This window comes from Zootoca vivipara, chromosome 8 (assembly GCF_965207765.1).
Source record: "Zootoca vivipara chromosome 8, rZooViv2.hap1.1, whole genome shotgun sequence".
In the NCBI taxonomy this organism is placed as follows: Eukaryota; Metazoa; Chordata; class Lepidosauria; order Squamata; family Lacertidae; genus Zootoca; species Zootoca vivipara.
The window spans coordinates 10,232,951-10,251,470 of record NC_142591.1 but is presented as its reverse complement, the minus strand read 5'-3'; the positions used below and the strand labels follow the sequence as shown (position 1 = coordinate 10,251,470).

The 18,520-nt window shown below is 41.8% G+C and overlaps 2 protein-coding genes across 2 annotated transcripts in view; one reads left to right on the top strand and one right to left on the bottom strand.

The window, feature by feature from the left end:
- The window catches only part of GABBR2 (gamma-aminobutyric acid type B receptor subunit 2), a 248,965-nt gene that overhangs the window by 226,411 nt on the left and 4,034 nt on the right, over nt 1-18,520 (top strand). The window contains exons 14-17 of the mRNA XM_035124845.3: nt 8,744-8,854; nt 9,861-10,085; nt 12,493-12,675; nt 17,086-17,215. Coding sequence (XP_034980736.1) covers nt 8,744-8,854; nt 9,861-10,085; nt 12,493-12,675; nt 17,086-17,215 — 649 coding nt within the window. The remainder of the gene's footprint in view (nt 1-8,743; nt 8,855-9,860; nt 10,086-12,492; nt 12,676-17,085; nt 17,216-18,520) is intronic.
- The window catches only part of ELP2 (elongator acetyltransferase complex subunit 2), a 59,753-nt gene continuing 51,870 nt past the window's right edge, over nt 10,638-18,520 (bottom strand). The window contains exon 28 of the transcript XR_015951634.1: nt 10,638-12,654. The gene's annotated coding sequence lies outside the window, so the exon portion shown is untranslated. The remainder of the gene's footprint in view (nt 12,655-18,520) is intronic.

Sequence of the window (18,520 nt, the reverse complement as noted above, 5' to 3'; positions counted from 1 at the left end):
GAAGATTCTGGAACATGCAGTTGCTTTCATTGTCTGATCTGTAACCTAATTAAGTCATCCCAGAAACTTCCTGATTTGGTAATCCTAGAGCCCTGAAAGAAGACGCTGCATGTCCTACCAGCTGTAGCCACATTGGGACACATTGCCATAACTTCCAACATACTGTCTTCCAACAGACTGAAATTCTATTTGCACACTACATGTCTTTGCACTTGCTGCTTGTGGCGCAAGTTTTAATGGTATGCACACCTGGGTTTTCTGCAGTACTCCATGAAAGTCCCCACCCATCCGTTCTATTATTTAGCTTGTTATTTCCTGTCTTTCACTTGCAAGGTCCCAGGGTGGCTTACAGCATTAAAACACAATAACAAAAACAATTCAGAACAGCTAGGTAAACCTCATCTCTTGGAATGGAATATTTGGGAGATCTGTCCCCTCAAACAGTGCAGCGTTTTGTTCTCTCACGTGTTTCTTGCTCCCCTAAGATTGTTCCAACCTGGTTCAGTCTTTGTGGCGTCTCTTCTGGAAGGATGACTTCAACTCTAATCAGATTGGCTCCCTTTCCCTTCAGTTTTTGTTATTTTGCCTTCAGTTTAGTTAGGGGCTGGAGGGAATGCAAAGCCTTGGGTTCCTACTTTCAAGGAAGGCCGCCATAAGATTCCTGGGGTAGGCAGTGATGTCTTCTCTCCTCCAACGCTTCTCCTCCTCCTTCCTCTTCTTGTCACCACCACTTTCCTTCTCCCTCCCCCCCACTATAGTACCTATTCCTATTCCTCCATTCATAATTATTCATAGAATTGTAGAGTTGGAAGGGACCAAGAGGGTCATTATGCCCAATGTGCAGCTCGATCTCACGACCCTGAGATTAAGAGTCATTCTCTACCAACTGACCTGTTGTTATTATTTTGCTGTCACATTAGTAGTAGCAGTACTGGTCGTTTCCCCAATGCTTCCTCCCTTTCCTCCCTGCCTTGTTTTGAGAAAGGGCTGGGGTGTGCGTGTCCTTCCTCAGAGCAATTCATTCTAGATATGGTAGCCAGGAGACTGCCTGCACCACCATCACTGCTGCAACAGCTAGAGTAAAAATGTCCAGGTTCAAACCAATTTTTAAATTTAAATTTTAATATTTTAATTTTATTTTTAATTTTTAATTTTTTAAAAAAATTTAATTCATTTTTTATTTTTTATTTTGTTTTGACTACATCAGACTAACACGGCTACCTACCTGTGACATTGGACAGGTACAGGAGCCGGGTCAGATAAAAATGTGGCAGCTGTGGTACAGTTACATCTCACGTGATCCATCTCTCCTGTGTAAATGCTGGATTTAGATAATAGCAGTGACAGGGAAACACATAGCTTCTGTCATTATAAACCAGCTGTTTTTCTGTGCTGTTATTAAAGGGACCTAAATACTGTCCTTTCTTGAATATTGTTGACATCCATCTGTCATAAGAGACAATGGAGTGTGCCTCTGGGGTAAAGTCAAACTACTGGATTAGCAGCAGCGAAATGACCTCTCTGGGGCGCAAGCCTGGGCAGTGTGTATGGAGGTCCTGGGCTGCCCAGATGACAAGACCCCCTTCTTGGCATCACTGTTGAACACAGTCTACTTTTAAAATAATCGACAAGGCACTGTAGAATTTTAAAAGCTAAGCAGCAAGGAGCCAAATCGTTTTGGTGAAAGAAAAGGGTTTAAACTTTCAGGCCACTTCTAGTGCTGTTGTGCTTAGTGAACCATTTTTCAACATTGACTACATCACTATAAATCAGTAGAATTGTGGCAGATTTGAAGAGACCTCTTTAAAAGCTTTGAGGGTTTCTTGTTATTGTTACTAAATCTCTCATGCACTAAATCATTACAAGTTTGCTTTAAAGCAGCATAATTCCCATCCCTTGTTTTCTGTGTTGTTCGTTTAGCAATCACTGGAACATAAGAAATTGCCTCATCCTAGGTTAGACTTTCCCCCCTTTTTTTAAGGAATGGTGGGTCTGAATAGAGAGTGGCTTTAGGAATATTCTCCTTCATATGACAGAGTTATGTGTAGTCAGTCAGTGTGGAAATATGTCTGGTAGAACTATGTTAAAGGGAATGTGGTATGACATCTGCTGTGGGGGGGGGGAGCTAAATTATTTAAGAAAAATGCTGCATAAAGGATTCACTGATCTGAGTGAAACACTAGAGGCTAAACTACCTGCTTTATTCTGCTTCCGAGATACTTCTGAAATACCGTTTTATACTGAGTTTGCAACAGGGAAATTCACTTTAACAAAAATCAAAGCTGCACGGAAATTAATATATAAAAATTAAAAGCACTAGGAAAATCAGACTACCAGTATTTTTTTGTGGTTTTTGCTACATAGCAATCAAATACTGCATAGTTTACTCTTGAAACAAGACAGAGGTTCTTATGACAAATAGGGGAAGGCCAAAAAGCTATGCATAATAATATTTGTCACTGGGTGGTACATACAACTTCCAGTCACACAACAGAGCCTCCTGTTTCTCTCCTCCTTCTGCACCTCCAAAATCTATTGCAAAGGGTTGGGTAATTTTCTGGAGCAGATTTGGGGGGTCAGTGCACGGTGCTTTATTTGGAACCAATTTCTTTGGCTATGATATTTATGTTGTAGTCAGAAACATCTGGAGGGCACTAGGTTGGAGAATACTGCCCTAAACTCTGCAAATCAGCCCAAATGTGTATTTTCCTGTTAGGACAAGCACAAAGATGGCCTTACTCTCTGCACTGGAAGACTAGGTCCTAGTGGGAAAGGTCAACTCTAGGAAAGTGGAGATGGGTAGCAGAAATGGATGCTTAATCCATCTCCAAACAAACAAACAAAAACCCACAAAAACCCAAGGCAATGCATATACTGTTTTGAGCTTGGCTTGGAGTTGCATTTTTCAAAACGTGCTATGTTATCTCTGGATCAGAGAAATCCAAATTTACTGGGGAAACCAGCAGGATGGGGGCTGCTTGAGGGAGACACTACTCAAATGAGAGCCCAAACAGCATCAAATACGGTATGCATTTAAACTCAGGTGTGGACAAGCCCCGGGTCTGCTAATCAGTAGTGAGGGACTTGTCTAAGGGTCACTTGCCCTCCTCATGGCCTGCCTGGCACAATCTATGCACCCATAAAGAGTTTGATAATAATTTTATTAGTTTTCAATTACAATCCAATAATAGCCCCATTGTAACAGTACAGTACCAATTTATAATACAATTACTAATACCAATCATTCAAATCCAAAATTATATAATTTAAATAAGGTGGGCCCCTGTATGCTAGAATTGATGGTTTGATGATTTTCTTTATTTCTACATTCCAAAATATTATTAATTTCAATTACATTCTGGTCATAATAATAATCCCTTATACAACAACTGCAGTATTAATAACGTCTGTTCGTGTTGACACATTAAAAATTTATAAATCTACAAGTGAGGCCCTCAAACTATATTCTTGTTCTTCCTGTGTGTGGCAATTATTCTGTCCATGGTGTTTCTTCCTGTCCTTGTAAAATGTTATGTCTATCTTTTCCCGGTTGTTGCTCTTATCCATCATGCCTTGGGCAGAGCTGATATCCCATTGTTGTTCCAGAAATTTCTCTCTCACTCTGTCCCGTGCTTCATTGTTTTGCAACTTTAATAACAGTTGCAAAAGTCACTCTGTCCCAATAAATAACCTGTTTTCATAATTTTTTCTCTCAGCCTGGGAAGAAGTGTTCTGTCGAACTGCAGATGCCACAAAGAGTTTGTGACATTATTAGGCTAGTCATAATTTCTAAGCTTAAACCTACCTCCCACAGGGTTGTTGTGAGAGTATAAATGGTGTGTGCAGGGAGGCAGGGTACTGTGTATGCTGGTTTGAGTTCCTTGGAGGAAGGTGGGGGTATAAAAAAAAATCCCCTGGTGAATAGTTGAGCCGTGTCTTATTCTTATTGAACCTCATCCTCGGCTACAGTTTCCACAGTCCTTGCAATACCCTCACTTAACAGGCCTCTGCAAATGCTACTCCAAATGCCAAATGGGATGGTGAGAAAGTAGTTGTTGGTCCACGATAAGAAAGCAGAATTGCTTTCATCCTTCATTTGAGAAGGCAAATTGGGACTTGATGGTAAAAGTATTGAATGTTAATGAGACTCGAAGAAGGGTTGGCCATCGAAACAGGAATGTAGTAGCTTGAGGGGGAAACCTTAATTGCTTTTAAATAGGGAAGGCCCTGGGCTGAATGAAATTCTAGTTGGAGATATTAAATAACCAACCTCGTCTTCAGATTCATTGAAAAAAACAGGCAAAGCCCCGGAGGACCAGAGAAGGGCAAACAGAATTATATTTTTCAAGGGTGTGAATAAGGTAATTCCATTGTACTAAAGGCCAGGCAGCAGCTTGTCAGTACCCTTCAAGTGGCTAGAACAGATCATGAATCAATTTGAGAGAGGCACATCCCTTGCTTAATAACATAGCCAAGAGCTGGGAGACAAAGTCTGTGTAATACATCTTGATTTCAGCAAGGCATTTGATGGAATAGCAGTTGTTATGCTTAGAAGCACAATAGTGTATTAGGGGCTAGGCAGAATTACTGTTGGGGGATTGCCCAAACAGTCGAAAAGTCATCTCCAGCCGATTACTCATTAGTGATTCACTGTCAGATTGGCAGGAGGCTATTTCTAGGTGTTATGCCAAAAACTGTTTTTGCCAGTGATATACTATATTTACAAATCTGCAGGTAACACAGAGCTTGTTTGCCATACTTACCAGGTTCTTTTCTGTCAGGTTCTCAGGGCATACTGTACCAGGCCATGACATCAGTTTCATAGAGGCTTTGGTTGCTTTTTATGTATGACAGCTTTTTATTGTATTGTTAGGATTCTGGGCTGCCCTTGGTTACGGCAAATGAGCTAAAGACTTTAACAACAACAACAAAAAAGACATGTTGCTTACCAATAACTGAAGTCCTTCAAGGGATCATCTGTGTAGCCATCAGCTTTAAATTTGGGGCAGGGGGGCTCAGGTTTTGCCTGCTCCTTCTTGAGTGGACTCACCACCTTGCTTAGGTGGTCCTTATGGTATCCTAGACACCAAGTGGCTCAGGGCTTTGTATATCAACAGGACACACGGCATTGTTTTGTTGCACATCCCACTTTGCCTATTGTGTTCCTACTCCTTCCTGAATGCACACATGGACAGAGCATCCATCCAGGACTGGCATGTATGTGTTCAGGGGTATACTACTCTTAATTTTCCCATTGAACTTGTTCCATGCAGTTCAGCTGGGAAAATTAAAGTATTGGTCTTGGGTGGGAGAGAAGCAGAATTTTGTTCCACCGCAAGAGGGACCCCCCAAAATGGAGAACTTTGTTTCTTTAATAAAGAATGGCATGATCCCATGATCTAAGGAGGCAGAACTCATGACACGGGGTGAAGCGCGCCAGCCCCACTACTTCTGCTGCCAAGAGGGAGGCATTCCAGTGCTTTGGAGTTGCCATTCATCTTCCCTGCCCCTGAAAGAAAGCTGGTCTGCAAAACTTTGAGGAGTGCCCCAGCTCACAACCAAGTTCGGTGATGAGATAGGGTGTGGCAACAGAAGTGGGAGTTGTCAATTCCCATTTTGCCTCAGGAGGCGAGACAGGATGGGCAGAGAAGAGGAGGCTGGAGTAGAAACCTGCCCTCTGGGTTGGAATGAACTGGCATTGAGTAGAATGTTGCAGGAGTTTCAGCAAAACATGCCACCCACTTTCATCATTACACAGCATAAGGAATTAGATGGAATTTTATGTTGTTTTCAATAACTATGTGGTAAAGTTGGGATTGTTATACCAGCAGTGCAGAATCAAGCAACCACTTGTGCCCAGATCCATCATGCTTATAAAAATCAGTGTCTTTTTAGAGAAAAGCCCACACAAGAGAAAATAATAAATTATGGATATATTTTTGCTTAGAAATTTTCTTGGTTAGTGGCAGCGGTGGGGAAAATGTGCATCCACAAGAGATGAATCTATAAATAGCTCTAACAGCATTGTCTCATCTTTAAAACTCAGCAAGTACAACAAAAAATTGCGTCCCTTTATGAAGCTGTTTGAGCAGAGACACAAATGGAAAGGGAAGGCATGTTTCCAGCATAAATAATGTGTGACTATTGCTGACGGGAGGTGGCTTGTATAGAATTTTGTTTTGGAAGCATGTTTCACAACACTTGTAGATGACGTTATACTTTCTTACTAGGATGTTTTAAAAACATGAGTTGGATCCCCTATGCTTTTTTGCAGCAGCCTTTTTTGATGTGAAATATCTAGGTCAGCCAAGTGAAAAGCTGCACCAGGTTTGAGCTATTTAAGAAGTTAAAATGAAGTTTGCCACATGTTCTGCATTTGAAGGTTTCTGAAACTCCTGTCAAACAAGCCATCTCCACCCTGGTAGATGAATACATATTTGGTCTAAGCACATACTTGTTTATCCTATCAGAAATCATTGCAGGATGGTTTCAGTTAACTCAATATTACAGGACAGGATTCCCTGTTGGATGAGGATGAATGCTGGTGGCTAAAAATATTTCTTAGCTGTGAGGATTTGAAAGTTCTGAGCAAAGTGGATTTCCTTTGGGAAACTGACAACTGTAAGGTATTTAATGTTTTACGGCTTTGCTGGAGCAGGATAAATGTGAAAACCCAAAGTTCATGTTTTGGCAGTTTAGATTAGCAAAAAAGCAAAGTCTTCCTGGGAAAATGAACAGTGGTGGAGTTCAGTGCTGAAATCCAGTAGTTTGAGGAACGACAGCTTTGCCAGGTTGCAACCCAGGATAACTCATTTTTAACCTTCAATTCTCTGACTACAGTAAGATACATTGCTGTATCTGACCTGCTAAAGTTATCAGGACTTCTATCTTTGCCTACATTCGAGATTCAAAATTCTCCAGGTTGTAACAATTAGTAACCCTTAATCTGTGGAGGGGCAGGGAGAATAGGACTTGATGTACAAGTTGTGCTTTTCACTGCAAGCTAATGTGGCGGCGGTGGCGGGGGGGGGATAAGCCATTTAAGCTTTCCCCCATCAGTTTTATTTCCATCCGTGGGCAGGGGGAAAATATCTCTGTGATGCTACTATTAAAGGCACAAGTGCAGGAATATTAAAAGTAGCGACCCTGGTCTTGTCTGTTCTGTGCTTTGGCTCTTCCATGCTCCATTTTGACACCTCTGTAAGCTTTATTCTTCAAGTGGCTCACTCTCTCATATGCTTCTTTTATTAGCTTAGTCTGAGTGGTGGGCACTGAGAGTGGACTGCATTTTCTAATGTACTTCCCTCCTGCATTGTTCCAAACTTCAGTGTAATTTTCTTGGCATCTAGAAGCAGGAGATGCTATTTCCCCTGACTAGCTTGTGAGAATTGTTGTAGAGGGTGGGAATGTGAACACTTTGAAGCACAAAATCTGGAAATCATTTACAAAAGAAAGTTTGTGATAGCCTAATGAGGAGTGGGGGGGGGCTGTGAGAAATCCCATGGGGCTGACAACTAAAAGCCTCAGCAGATTTGGAAGTAATTGGGGTAAGCATTATATTTGGGAATGGCAGCTTAACGTGAATTCACTCCCATGCAGAGCTGCTGAACACAGTATCCCAAAACTGCTGCCAGTGTCACAGATGCTATCAAGTGCCAAAAGAGCTTACGAAGCTTCATCTTCAGCAGAGGCTAAGAGATCCTTAAGTTGTGAAGGAGAAAACACAAAGGGCATTTTACTTGCTATATATTAAAAGAATAGCCGGTGTTCAACTATATCATCATCTTTCTCCTGGGTGTTAATTCTAACAGTATCAAAATGTACAAAAGAAGAGTTGGTGGTGTGCAGCTAATGATATCTTTTCATCAGAAAATTCATCATAATTTTATCTTTTCACCAAAAAATTTATCATAATTTTAACTTTTCGTCAGAAAATTTATCATCCATAACGCATGATTATAAACCTATTACAACTTTGCAATTAATTCATGCTTAATACATCCATAGCTGCAGTTTAATTTGCTTTATGTCCGTTCCAATGCAATATAATGTCCAGATTTTTGTACTGGTGAAGCCAACATCTTCTAAACTTTTCGGTTTAAAATGTTGGAAAACAACAAATACATTATACAAAAACCGCTGGCAAATTCCCCTTACTTCTTTGCATGCCTGGTACAGAATAGTAATTTATAAACTGAGTTATGCATCAGAAAGTCAATCTCTACCATGATCTCTTAGGTAAAGCACCCGCCGTCACTCTCAGACCACCCCAACCTATAAAAAGAGGATAACAATATAAACCAACTTTGTAAGAGTCTTGTACAAATTGTTGGATAATGTTCCATATATGAAGTGCTATGAATGTTGTAAAAGTGCCTTATAATTGCTAAATAATATTGCTGCATTGAGGACCTTCTAATATTTTATTTTGCAATATGACTGACAGATGTACCGTTCAGTGTGGTATTTTACTTGAACAGTTTAACATGGGCCTAAGAACCTGCTTCCAGTTCATTAGCATTCCCCCCCCCCCAATATTTCTGCCTCCAACATTCTCCATAGCTGCCAAGTTATCCCTTTTTTAAAGGGATTTTCCCTTATGCTGAATAGGCTTCCTCGCGAGAAAAGGGAAAACTTGGCAGCTATGACATTCTCCGGCCTGACTACAGTATTCATTTTTCATGTAATGTATATAAATTCAGGGATTAAGTCCTCTCTTCTCTTCTCTTCTCTTCTCTTGCAGCCTGATCCTGCAGGTCGAGATATTTCTATTCTTCCCATTTTGGAGCACTGTGAAAACACTCACATGACCATTTGGCTTGGCATTGTTTATGCCTACAAAGGCCTACTCATGGTAAGTCTAATGGTAAGTGTAGCTCAGAGCCAGTATGGTGTCATGATAGAATGATGGACTAGGGAGTGGAGAGACCTAAATGAAAATCCCCACTTGGCCACAAAACCTACTGGGGCACTTTCAGTTTTATTTATGTTGTCCTAAAATGGCTAAAATGTTAGGTTACTATTTTGCTCAAATGAAATTAAAACCCAAAGTTGTAATGGTAATGTAGATAGAGACTACGGACTCCTCCCTCATGAGGAAGACTGAGTTGAGTGAGCCATTTATCATCATGTATTCCATACTCTCCCATGTCATTGATAAGCGTGGGTTGGTGTCTGTTTTGAAATGATGCCAGCCTTTTGAGTGCCCTGCAGCCAGCTGAAGAAGTAGGCTGTAACCTCTGAGAGTTGATGCCATGTTCTTATGGGTTACTAGCAAAAAAAAAAGCTGATTGATAAATATTTTAAATAGCTCCAGCTTAATACAAATGCCCCAGTATATTTAAAGTAGCAAGTACAATTCTTTTAAAATGAGCCTTTTAACCATTTATCTCCCATATCATCTCTCCTAGCTGTAAGAGAAGACCCAGGAGATGTGGTAGTTTATGTGCCCCATGCTTGCACCCACATCATTCAATATCACACCTGTAATTCATGCCCAAATGGTTATGGGTGGATCATGTAATTATATAACTCACAAGCAACCACCCCCCCCAATTAAATTAAATTGGGGGGGATCACGAAGGGTCGGACACGACTAAACGACTAAACAACAACAACTGGGCTAAATCCAGCCAGAGCTAAATAGTTTCAGTTATTTCAATGAGAGGTAGAGTATGGGACCACTCAGTGGAAGTTAAATGTGCTTAACTTTGCCTGGATCTCACCCTGTCTTGCATTTGTCAACATAAGCTGCTTAAAGCAGAATGCAGATAGATAGAAACAGAACTCTTTTGATGTCTGGTATGGAAACCTATCACTGTGTTAACAATCATCACTTCCTTTTCTTTTTCTAATTTCAGCTATTTGGTTGCTTTTTGGCTTGGGAGACTCGAAATGTGAGCATTCCTGCTCTGAACGACAGTAAATACATTGGCATGAGTGTTTACAATGTGGGCATCATGTGCATTATTGGAGCTGCTGTTTCCTTTCTCACACGGGACCAGCCCAATGTTCAATTCTGCATTGTGGCACTGGTCATTATATTTTGTAGTACTATTACGCTCTGCTTAGTCTTTGTTCCTAAGGTAAGCACATTGACTCATTATGGGTCTGTTATCTGCGTATAATTTTTGTAGGACTATTAAATTCACTCCTGCACTGGGAAATTCTCCTGCACAAGCCCCACTGAACTGAACTGGAACAGCAAAAGGACATGGTTGCTCACTGGATTGCGCCCATGATTCTTAAAGTGTAAGTTGAGAGCCAGCGTGGTTTTAGCAGTTACAGTGTTGGACTAAGACTGGTGACACTCAGGTGAAGCTTATCGGGTGGCTTTGCACCAGTCACTGCATCTCTCGGCATAATCTGCCTCTTTCATCAGGGTGGTTGTGAGAATTGAATGAGGGAAGGGGCCCATGTCTGCCATCTTGACTTCCATGAAGGTAAAATATCACCTTCCTAAGGATATGCAGTTATTCCGTCAGGTAGTTGCCCTTGTCCCTCCATATCTTGATTAGACGGAAATCTACTTCTATCTAGAACTGACAGAGCAAAGCTTTGTCTAGGCAGCATCACTTGTGGGGACTGGTTCTCTATGAATAAATTACACATAAGAATCTAGATCTCAGAGAGAGAAGTTTCTTTTCTTTTTTTAATGCGTAAGTATTTGTAATACAGTCGTATCCGTTGGATCCTGAACGCCTTGGTACTCGGACGTTTTGGCTCCCGAACGCCGCAAACACAGAAGTGAGTGTTCCAGTTTGCGAACATTCTTCGGAACTCAAATGTCAGATGGAGCTTCTGCGGCTTCTGATTGGCTGCAGGAATGAGAAGCCACGCTTTGGTTTCTGAACATTTTGGAAGTCGAACAGACTTCTGGAACGGATTCTGTTCGACTTCCAAGATACCACTGTAATACAATATATAAATGTACGAATGTGAATATTTCTAAAAGTATACATACAGAAATAGCCAGCATTATTAGATACAAAAAATATATTTTCCCAGTATCACATAGGGGTTTACTTCATCCTGCATTTTCCCATTCCAGTAAAAAAAAAAATGCAAACTACATTTTTCAATTTAAAATATTGTTGCTTTGACTCCCTTCCCTAACCATATTTGTAGCTTTAACCATTTGGGCTTTATCCCAGATTTCATTTGATCATTCCTCTATCTATGCCATTCCTGGATTTCAGGATGCAGGAAGTAAATGAAGGATCATATCCTGATCCTTTCAGTCGTGAGCCCCCACCTGTAATCTTCGTCGGTACAGCTGGGACACACCTCAGGGAGAGCTAGATCTAAGAGACAGCAGAAGCAGTACGTATAATAGGCAAAAAAAGTGCTCAGGCACAGAGCTTTAAAGCACAGACCTGTGCCTAGAAACGTGGCACAAAAAGAAGTCTGTGTGACTTCTTAGGAAGGTGGCTCCACAGCTCTGCCCCACCACATAATGTCACTAGAGAGAGCTGTGGTGATTTCCCATTGTTGTAAAAGATCAGGTTTTCACAATTAACATTGCTGTTAGCTTACTAAATTGGATTATATTTTATTCATGCATGGGCAAATTATTTAAAGGCTGAGATGAGTACTACTACTTCATATCCTCCTAATGTTGTGGCTCAGGTGCTAGACCAGCCTGAAAACAGCGATGGGCTGGATATGGGCCAATAAATTGATGCTGAATCCTAATAAGATTGAGATGTTATGTGTTCCAAGATATTGACTCCGGGAGGTGGGAATATGGGCAGGGTTGCCCTGCCCTGGAAGAAGCAGGTCTATATTTTAGGAGTACTCCTAATATACATATCGATATCGCTAGATAGACCCACTCCATTATTTAATTGTAAATTGTTTAAAATAATTTTAATATTGTCGTTTTACATTGTTGTAACCTGCCCTGAGGTCTTAGGGTGTGTAATAAACTTTAATTAATAAATAAAGTCCTGATTTGGGCTGAAACACTTACCCACATTGGTATATGAATGGAATTTACTACTCTCTTTGGCCAAAGTTTACTAAATTATCTCAATACTGAAGAAGGGAACTCTAAAAGAAGAAATGGAATGGGTGTATGTGTTTAAAAGTTGTTTTCAGATCCCTTCAAAGATTACCTTCCAGGGGAGGTTTGGAAGCCACAGGCATCATTTCTGCATTGCATCAGTAATTTCAGAAATCTGTGATTCCTAGGAGAAGTCTAGTTTCCTGGAGGTTTCATACTAGTTTGGGAAGAAGCCATATCAGCAGCCCCTTACACATTATTTTGAGCTTCTAACATTAGCTAAGTAGCACGTTAAGGTGCCTTTGCTAAATTATGGGAAGTGGTTAAATAGTTTTAGCTCACATGGATGATAAAATTGGCAAGGTGCTATGGAAGACTATGCCTCAAATCCAGCATTACACATTTAAATGCATGTTCAATAACATTTTGGGGAGCACAGATACACAAAAATAAAACGAGATATTCTTCAATGTTTTTGCAACTTTTAGCTAATCACACTGAGAACAAATCCAGATGCTGCCACCCGAAACAGAGGACTCCAGTTCACTCAGAACCAGAAGAAAGATGACTCAAAAACATCAACATCAGTCACCAGTGTCAACCAGGCCAGCACATCGAGGTTGGAAGGTCTACAATCAGAAAACCACCAGCTGAGAATGAAAATAACAGAGGTATTGCCAAGTGTGTGTTCTGGGTTAGACTGTTCTGACTTGCGAGCGTTGCATGTATTCTCAATTTGTGAGGCCATGAAGCTATCTGAAACTCGAGTCAAAACAGATGAGACATGAGAGGTACATGACTGGATCTCTCAATGTTTTGCTATTCACTTAGAAGTACCGGTAGCTGTGGGACCCATATTGGATCCAGTACGGGGCAGGAGTATGGAGGGAGTTTGACCATTTCTCCCATCTACATTGCTTCTTCCCCAATCTTGCTCTCACTGTGGTGGGGAAATGCTCTGTGTTTGCGGCAAAAAACTCCTTAATTTCACATATACGCTCCTGGAGGGGTCAAATTGGCAGTGGCTGATGAGGAACAACACCTTGGGGTTGTAGCGGTTGTAGCTCAATGAATATGTTGACCCAGTGTGTGAGGCAGCTGTGAAGAAGATGAATTCCATGCTGCGGATCATTGGGAAAGGAATTAGAAATCAACTTGCCAGTATCATAATGTCACCATACAAATCTATGGTGTGACTGCATATGGAATACTCTGTGCAGTTCTGATCACCTTAGCTCAAAAAGTTTATTGAAGAGTTGAGAAAGGTTCAGAAAAAGGGCAAACGAAGTGATTGAAGGGATGGAACAACTCTCCTATGAGGGAAGGTTTAAACATCTGGGACTGTGTAGTTAAAGAGATAAAAGGATACATGATAGAAGTTTATAAGAATTATGCATGGCATGGAAAGACGTGGACTAGAAGAAGTTGTGACTAGTCTCATAACACTAGAATTTGTGGGCATTCAATGAAGCTGAACACAGTTTCGGGGCAATGTGTTCTAGGTTATAGCTGGAGCACCTGCTCTCACATACATGTTGCTTATTAATTGGGGCAGAAAGTTAAGCACATTTGGATCCCACTGTTCTTACATCCCTCTTGCTGAACTCAGTGTGATGCAAAATACTGATATCTAGCCAGATTACACTCTAATTTAGCTTTACTCAATGATGGTGTCCCAGGAAAGAAAAAGGGAGAGGGGATCACTATGAGTTTTACTGTCATCTCTCCGCTACGAACCTGTGGGTTTGATGTGAAAACTTGTTTAATCTCTTAGAAAATATGTTGCTTTTTCAGCTCTCCTAGACCCTTTCATCTTAGCTTAGAACATGTATTCTTTTTTAATTAGATCTGCCACCTTTTACTTGTTATGTAATTCTCATCTCCTTTATTTATCCCTTTACTAGCTGGCCCTGCCACGCCTTGCGGTGGCTCAGTTTGTTAAACCACTTCAGACTCCCCTCACCTAGAATCCCCATTTTTCGTGTGTTATGTTTACATAGGCGCATCCCTGTGTCTCCCCCCACCCTGTTCCAACCCATTACCTATCCCTGTCCCCCCTCCCCCATCCCCCGGTTCATCCCTGTGATTGGGCACAACCTGTCCTGACCCATGACCTATTCGCCCCCCACCCAGGCAGGCCCCTACCTCCACTCAGCCTAGTCTGGAAAGTGGCCTAGTCTGCAAAGCCAAGCCGAGATACTGTGGAGAGGGCAGGTTTCATCCCTGTGTCTCCCCCCACCCTGTTCCAAACCATTACCTATCTCTGCCCCCTATTCCGCCCCCTTCCCCCCCCCCCAGGCAAGGCCCTACCTCCACTCGGCCTAGTCTGGAAAGCGGCCTAGTCTGGAAAGCCGATCCTGTGGAGAGGGTAGGTTTCCTAGGTGTAGTACCAGTGCGGCCGTCACTAGAGGGCGCTGTGTTGCAATCTCTCCTGTGCTCCCAGCATGCACTTGCGGGTGATTTGTGAGTTCTGGAACACGGGGTTTGGGGGTTTTTACCTGGCATAGCTAACACATTGTGTTTGAAAACGGTCTGGGAACACTCGCAGTTACATTTGTCTTTGTGTCCAAATTTCAACACTATCAGTCAAGCGGTTTTGTAGAACATAGGAGAGGAAGGAACATACCCAGTTTACATTTACATTTACATTTATATTTTTCATTGTTGCTGAAGGCACATTTGCAGATTTTTTTAAAATTTCTAAAACAGCTCTTTTGCACAGAACTGCTCCTGCACAAAACAGCTGTATCAAAAACAGGCTCAGGAGGCCGAAAATGAAAGGTAGAAGGAAGCAGCAGCCTTTCACATGTGCAACTCCAAATCCTGATTAAGAGCAACACATATATACCAGAGTTGCACAAAATAGCACTAAAAAAGGGTGCTCTTTTGTGCAAAGCTTGTATTTCAAAAATAAATTTAAAAGGTGTGTAGATACCTGCATACCAATATGTTTGCATACCTAAAACAGACCTCAGGCTTCCTGGCCTGGAACACACAAACACACACATTTTTAAATAATTTTTAACTGCTGTTTTGTGAAAATCTGTTTTGTGAAAATCTGTTTTGTGAAAACTTGTATTTCATAATTAAAAACGGAGTTTTAAAAAGGTGTGTGTGCACAGGTAAGCAGATGCCTACTTGCCCACAGTGGACCTCAGATTTCTGAAACTCATGGTGGGCAAGGAATAACTAATTCAAGAGGGTGGAAAACAACCCTCTGTAAGAATACTTTCCAACAAGCACTTCCAACTAGTGTGTAGAAGAAACATCAAAATGGGTTTCAGAGGCATAAAACTGAAGGGGCTCTTATGTGCATGAAACCACATAAATGGGCACATGCAAGCAGTGGCTCATGTGCTCATTAAGGCCCTACTATGGACAGAGCCAGAGAACTGCTACTGCCATTTCTTTCCACTGCTGTCACCAAGATGATGGAGAGGGCGAGTGAGAGTCAACCTACACACGATGTGTAACATGTTCCTTTTCATCATATTTGCAAACAAAACCTTCTTTTCTGAATGAAAAAGTGCTTTAAGGGATGCTTTTTTGGAAATCTCTGGACTTAATTACTGCCTTATCTCCTCCATTTTTGGAACCTGGACAGAACAGTAGACTCATTATTGTGGCTGAACCCCCAGGAGATGCACGCTTTGCCAAAATCCTGGCCTCCAGATGAGGTGGGCAACAGGAGTTCCATTTCCTCATAGGGAAGAAGATAGAGAACAAAGTGCAGCAAGTTTCTTGTGGGACAGGAAATCCAGGCACCATTCAGGCCTGATGTTTTCCTTTAGAATCCACCCAATGAAGCGTTATTTCAATTTTATTTTTACTTCAGAGGGAGCATGCTCCCCTTTATGGTTGAAAATTTGTGAGGAGGTGGAATATTGCAAAACGCATCAGAGCAAAGCTGTGACACTTTAAAAGTTGAGAAATGTGCTCTGTTCCTCACACGAAGGAGCATTTGAGAGAGGTGTTCAGGAGCATCACAGGGAAAAAAAGTATCTGCCTGTGCCCTAGAAAGATTTCTCAGAGCACAATAAAAGAGAGCTCCGAGAGATTTCTTAAGAAGTCGTTTTCTTTTGAAGACTTATGACTGTTCAGAATTGAAAGGGCTTACTATGGATGATGGATGACATAGGATTCCCAAACAGAATCTCTGTGCGATGAGAAGCCTTTGGGTGTCTGTTGCAGCTCTCAGTTCTGTCAGCTGCTACAGCCACCTAAGAAGTATCCTCTCATCTTTTTTCTCAACGCCACTGACCAGCCACCCACTCACCCTTGATGCTTCCTATGCCTCTAGAAGTTGTCTACTATTGGAGCAAATGAACAGGGTGGTTGGCAGAAGCACTGCAAGAGGGATCTCTATGGGTGCACCAAGATGACAACTGCAAACAAGCGCTAAAACTGGCACTCGCCTATGATTATTGTTCTTTTTTATTTCAAAAGGCATGGCCTTATCAGTAGACTTGCAATCTAATAAGCATGACTAATGATGAAAAGGAATTCATCAATGCAGAGGGAGTAACATCTGCAGGCATCATAAGAGTTTCTGCTTTTGGCATGCACAGGCTGAGGATGCATTTAGTACCAATAGGAAATTAGCAACGTACAAACAATAAAAGCATACGCTCAAAGTGTAGTTATATGAGTTTTTTTAATACACCACATAGGTTGGGGGGGGGGAGGTTTATATGTGTGCTGTGTTTCCCCTACTTTTGGATACCATGTGCAAATGGGCCCATTTTTTCCAGTGACACATCTGTGGACACCGTATCAATCAGGGGCACCATCTTCGCAAGCACTTTGGGGGAGCCCAACGTGACGTGCCGACATCACGTTTGTGATATCACATGACGTCCCGACGTTGCTCTGTGGCCCAGCCTCAACAATGGGGGAGCGGCCCCCTAAAAAAATAATTAAGGGGCCCCAATTGGAATAAATAACTACAACCTTTATGCATGACTGGGAGGGAACGCTACAGAGGAGGAAAATAACTTTAGTCCGTAAGATTGCAAGAGAAGGCAATGAAAACTGCTTACAAAACATGTTAATGCTATTGTAACATGCTTTTCTTTTAACAGTTGGACAAAGCTTTAGAAGAAGTCACTATGCAGCTTCAAGACACCCCTGACAAAACAACATATATTAAGCAGAACCACTATCAAGAGCTCAATGACATCCTCAGTATACGGAACTTTACAGAAAATAAAGGTAAGGAACAACAACAGCAACAAAAACAACAACTTTATTATTTATACCACACCCATCTGGTTGGGTTTCCCCAGCCACTCTGGGCAGCTCACAGCATATATCAGAACATACTAAAACATCAGACATCAACAACTTCTCAATACAGGGCTGCCTTCTAAAAGTCAGATAGTTGTTTATTTCATTGACATCTGATGGGAGGGCACCAGTACAGAGAAGGCCCTCTGCCTGGTTCCCTGTAACTTCACTTCTCGCAGTGAGGGAACCGCCAGAAGGCCCTTGCCGCTGGATCTCAGTGTACGGGCTGAACAATGGGAGTAGAGACACTCCTTCAGGTATACTGGGCCGAGGATGTTTAGGGCTTTAAAGTCCGCACAAACACTTTGAATTGTGCTCGGAAATGCACTGGGAGGCAATGAAGTTTCTTTAGGACCAGTGTTATATGGTCCTGGTGCCCACTCCCAGCCACCAGTCTAGCTGCCGCATTCTGGATTAGTTGTAGTTTCCGGGTCACCTTCAAAGGTAGCCCCACGTAGAGAGCATTGCAGTAATCCAGGTTTGACAACAAATCCTTTGTCAAAACCACATTTTCTCCTTTTTCCACGTTTCTCCTATTTCCTTTCCCCCGTCTAGGATATACTCCAGGAAATGAAATACTGGCAGTGGGTGGTTGGCATCATGAGAAGACATGAGGAGTGTTGATTGGGGGTGGGTAAGAGAATCCGGCCCTCCAGCTTTCTAATGTTAACCATACGGACCTAAGTTTCTCTTAAACCACTGTCAACTCTTCTATAAACCACTGCATGTTTGCTACCTCCATTAACAAGCATAGCTATGTGACCTGTTGCTGCCTACCTAACACAGAACCTAAGAAGGAAACAGCAGGTTTTCACCAGACATTGTCCACACACTCAAAACCTACCTTCACCTTCATGAAATATGAAAGCTGAGCTTCTTAGGGAGCACCCACTGTCACCATTTTGGAAGGGGGGGAGGGCGTTGCACCTTTGCAGAATTGCAGAGTAAGCTTCCTGGTAACTTAGCTATGGCAGAAAGTACCATATTGGCCTGAATATAAGCCTCACTTTTTTCCCAAAACTCCGACCGTGAAAAGTTAAAGTGCAGCTTAAATTTGCGACCTTACAAAAATTGGCTTTTAAGATATCGCTGCTGAAACATACATACAGTAAAACGGAACGGGTGTGAGTGCCTGCGGAATTTTAAGGGAGTGGCTTATATTCAGGTAATGTCTTTTTTCTCTCCCCCCCCCCCCGAATTATAAAAGTGTGGCTTATATTTGGGTATGGC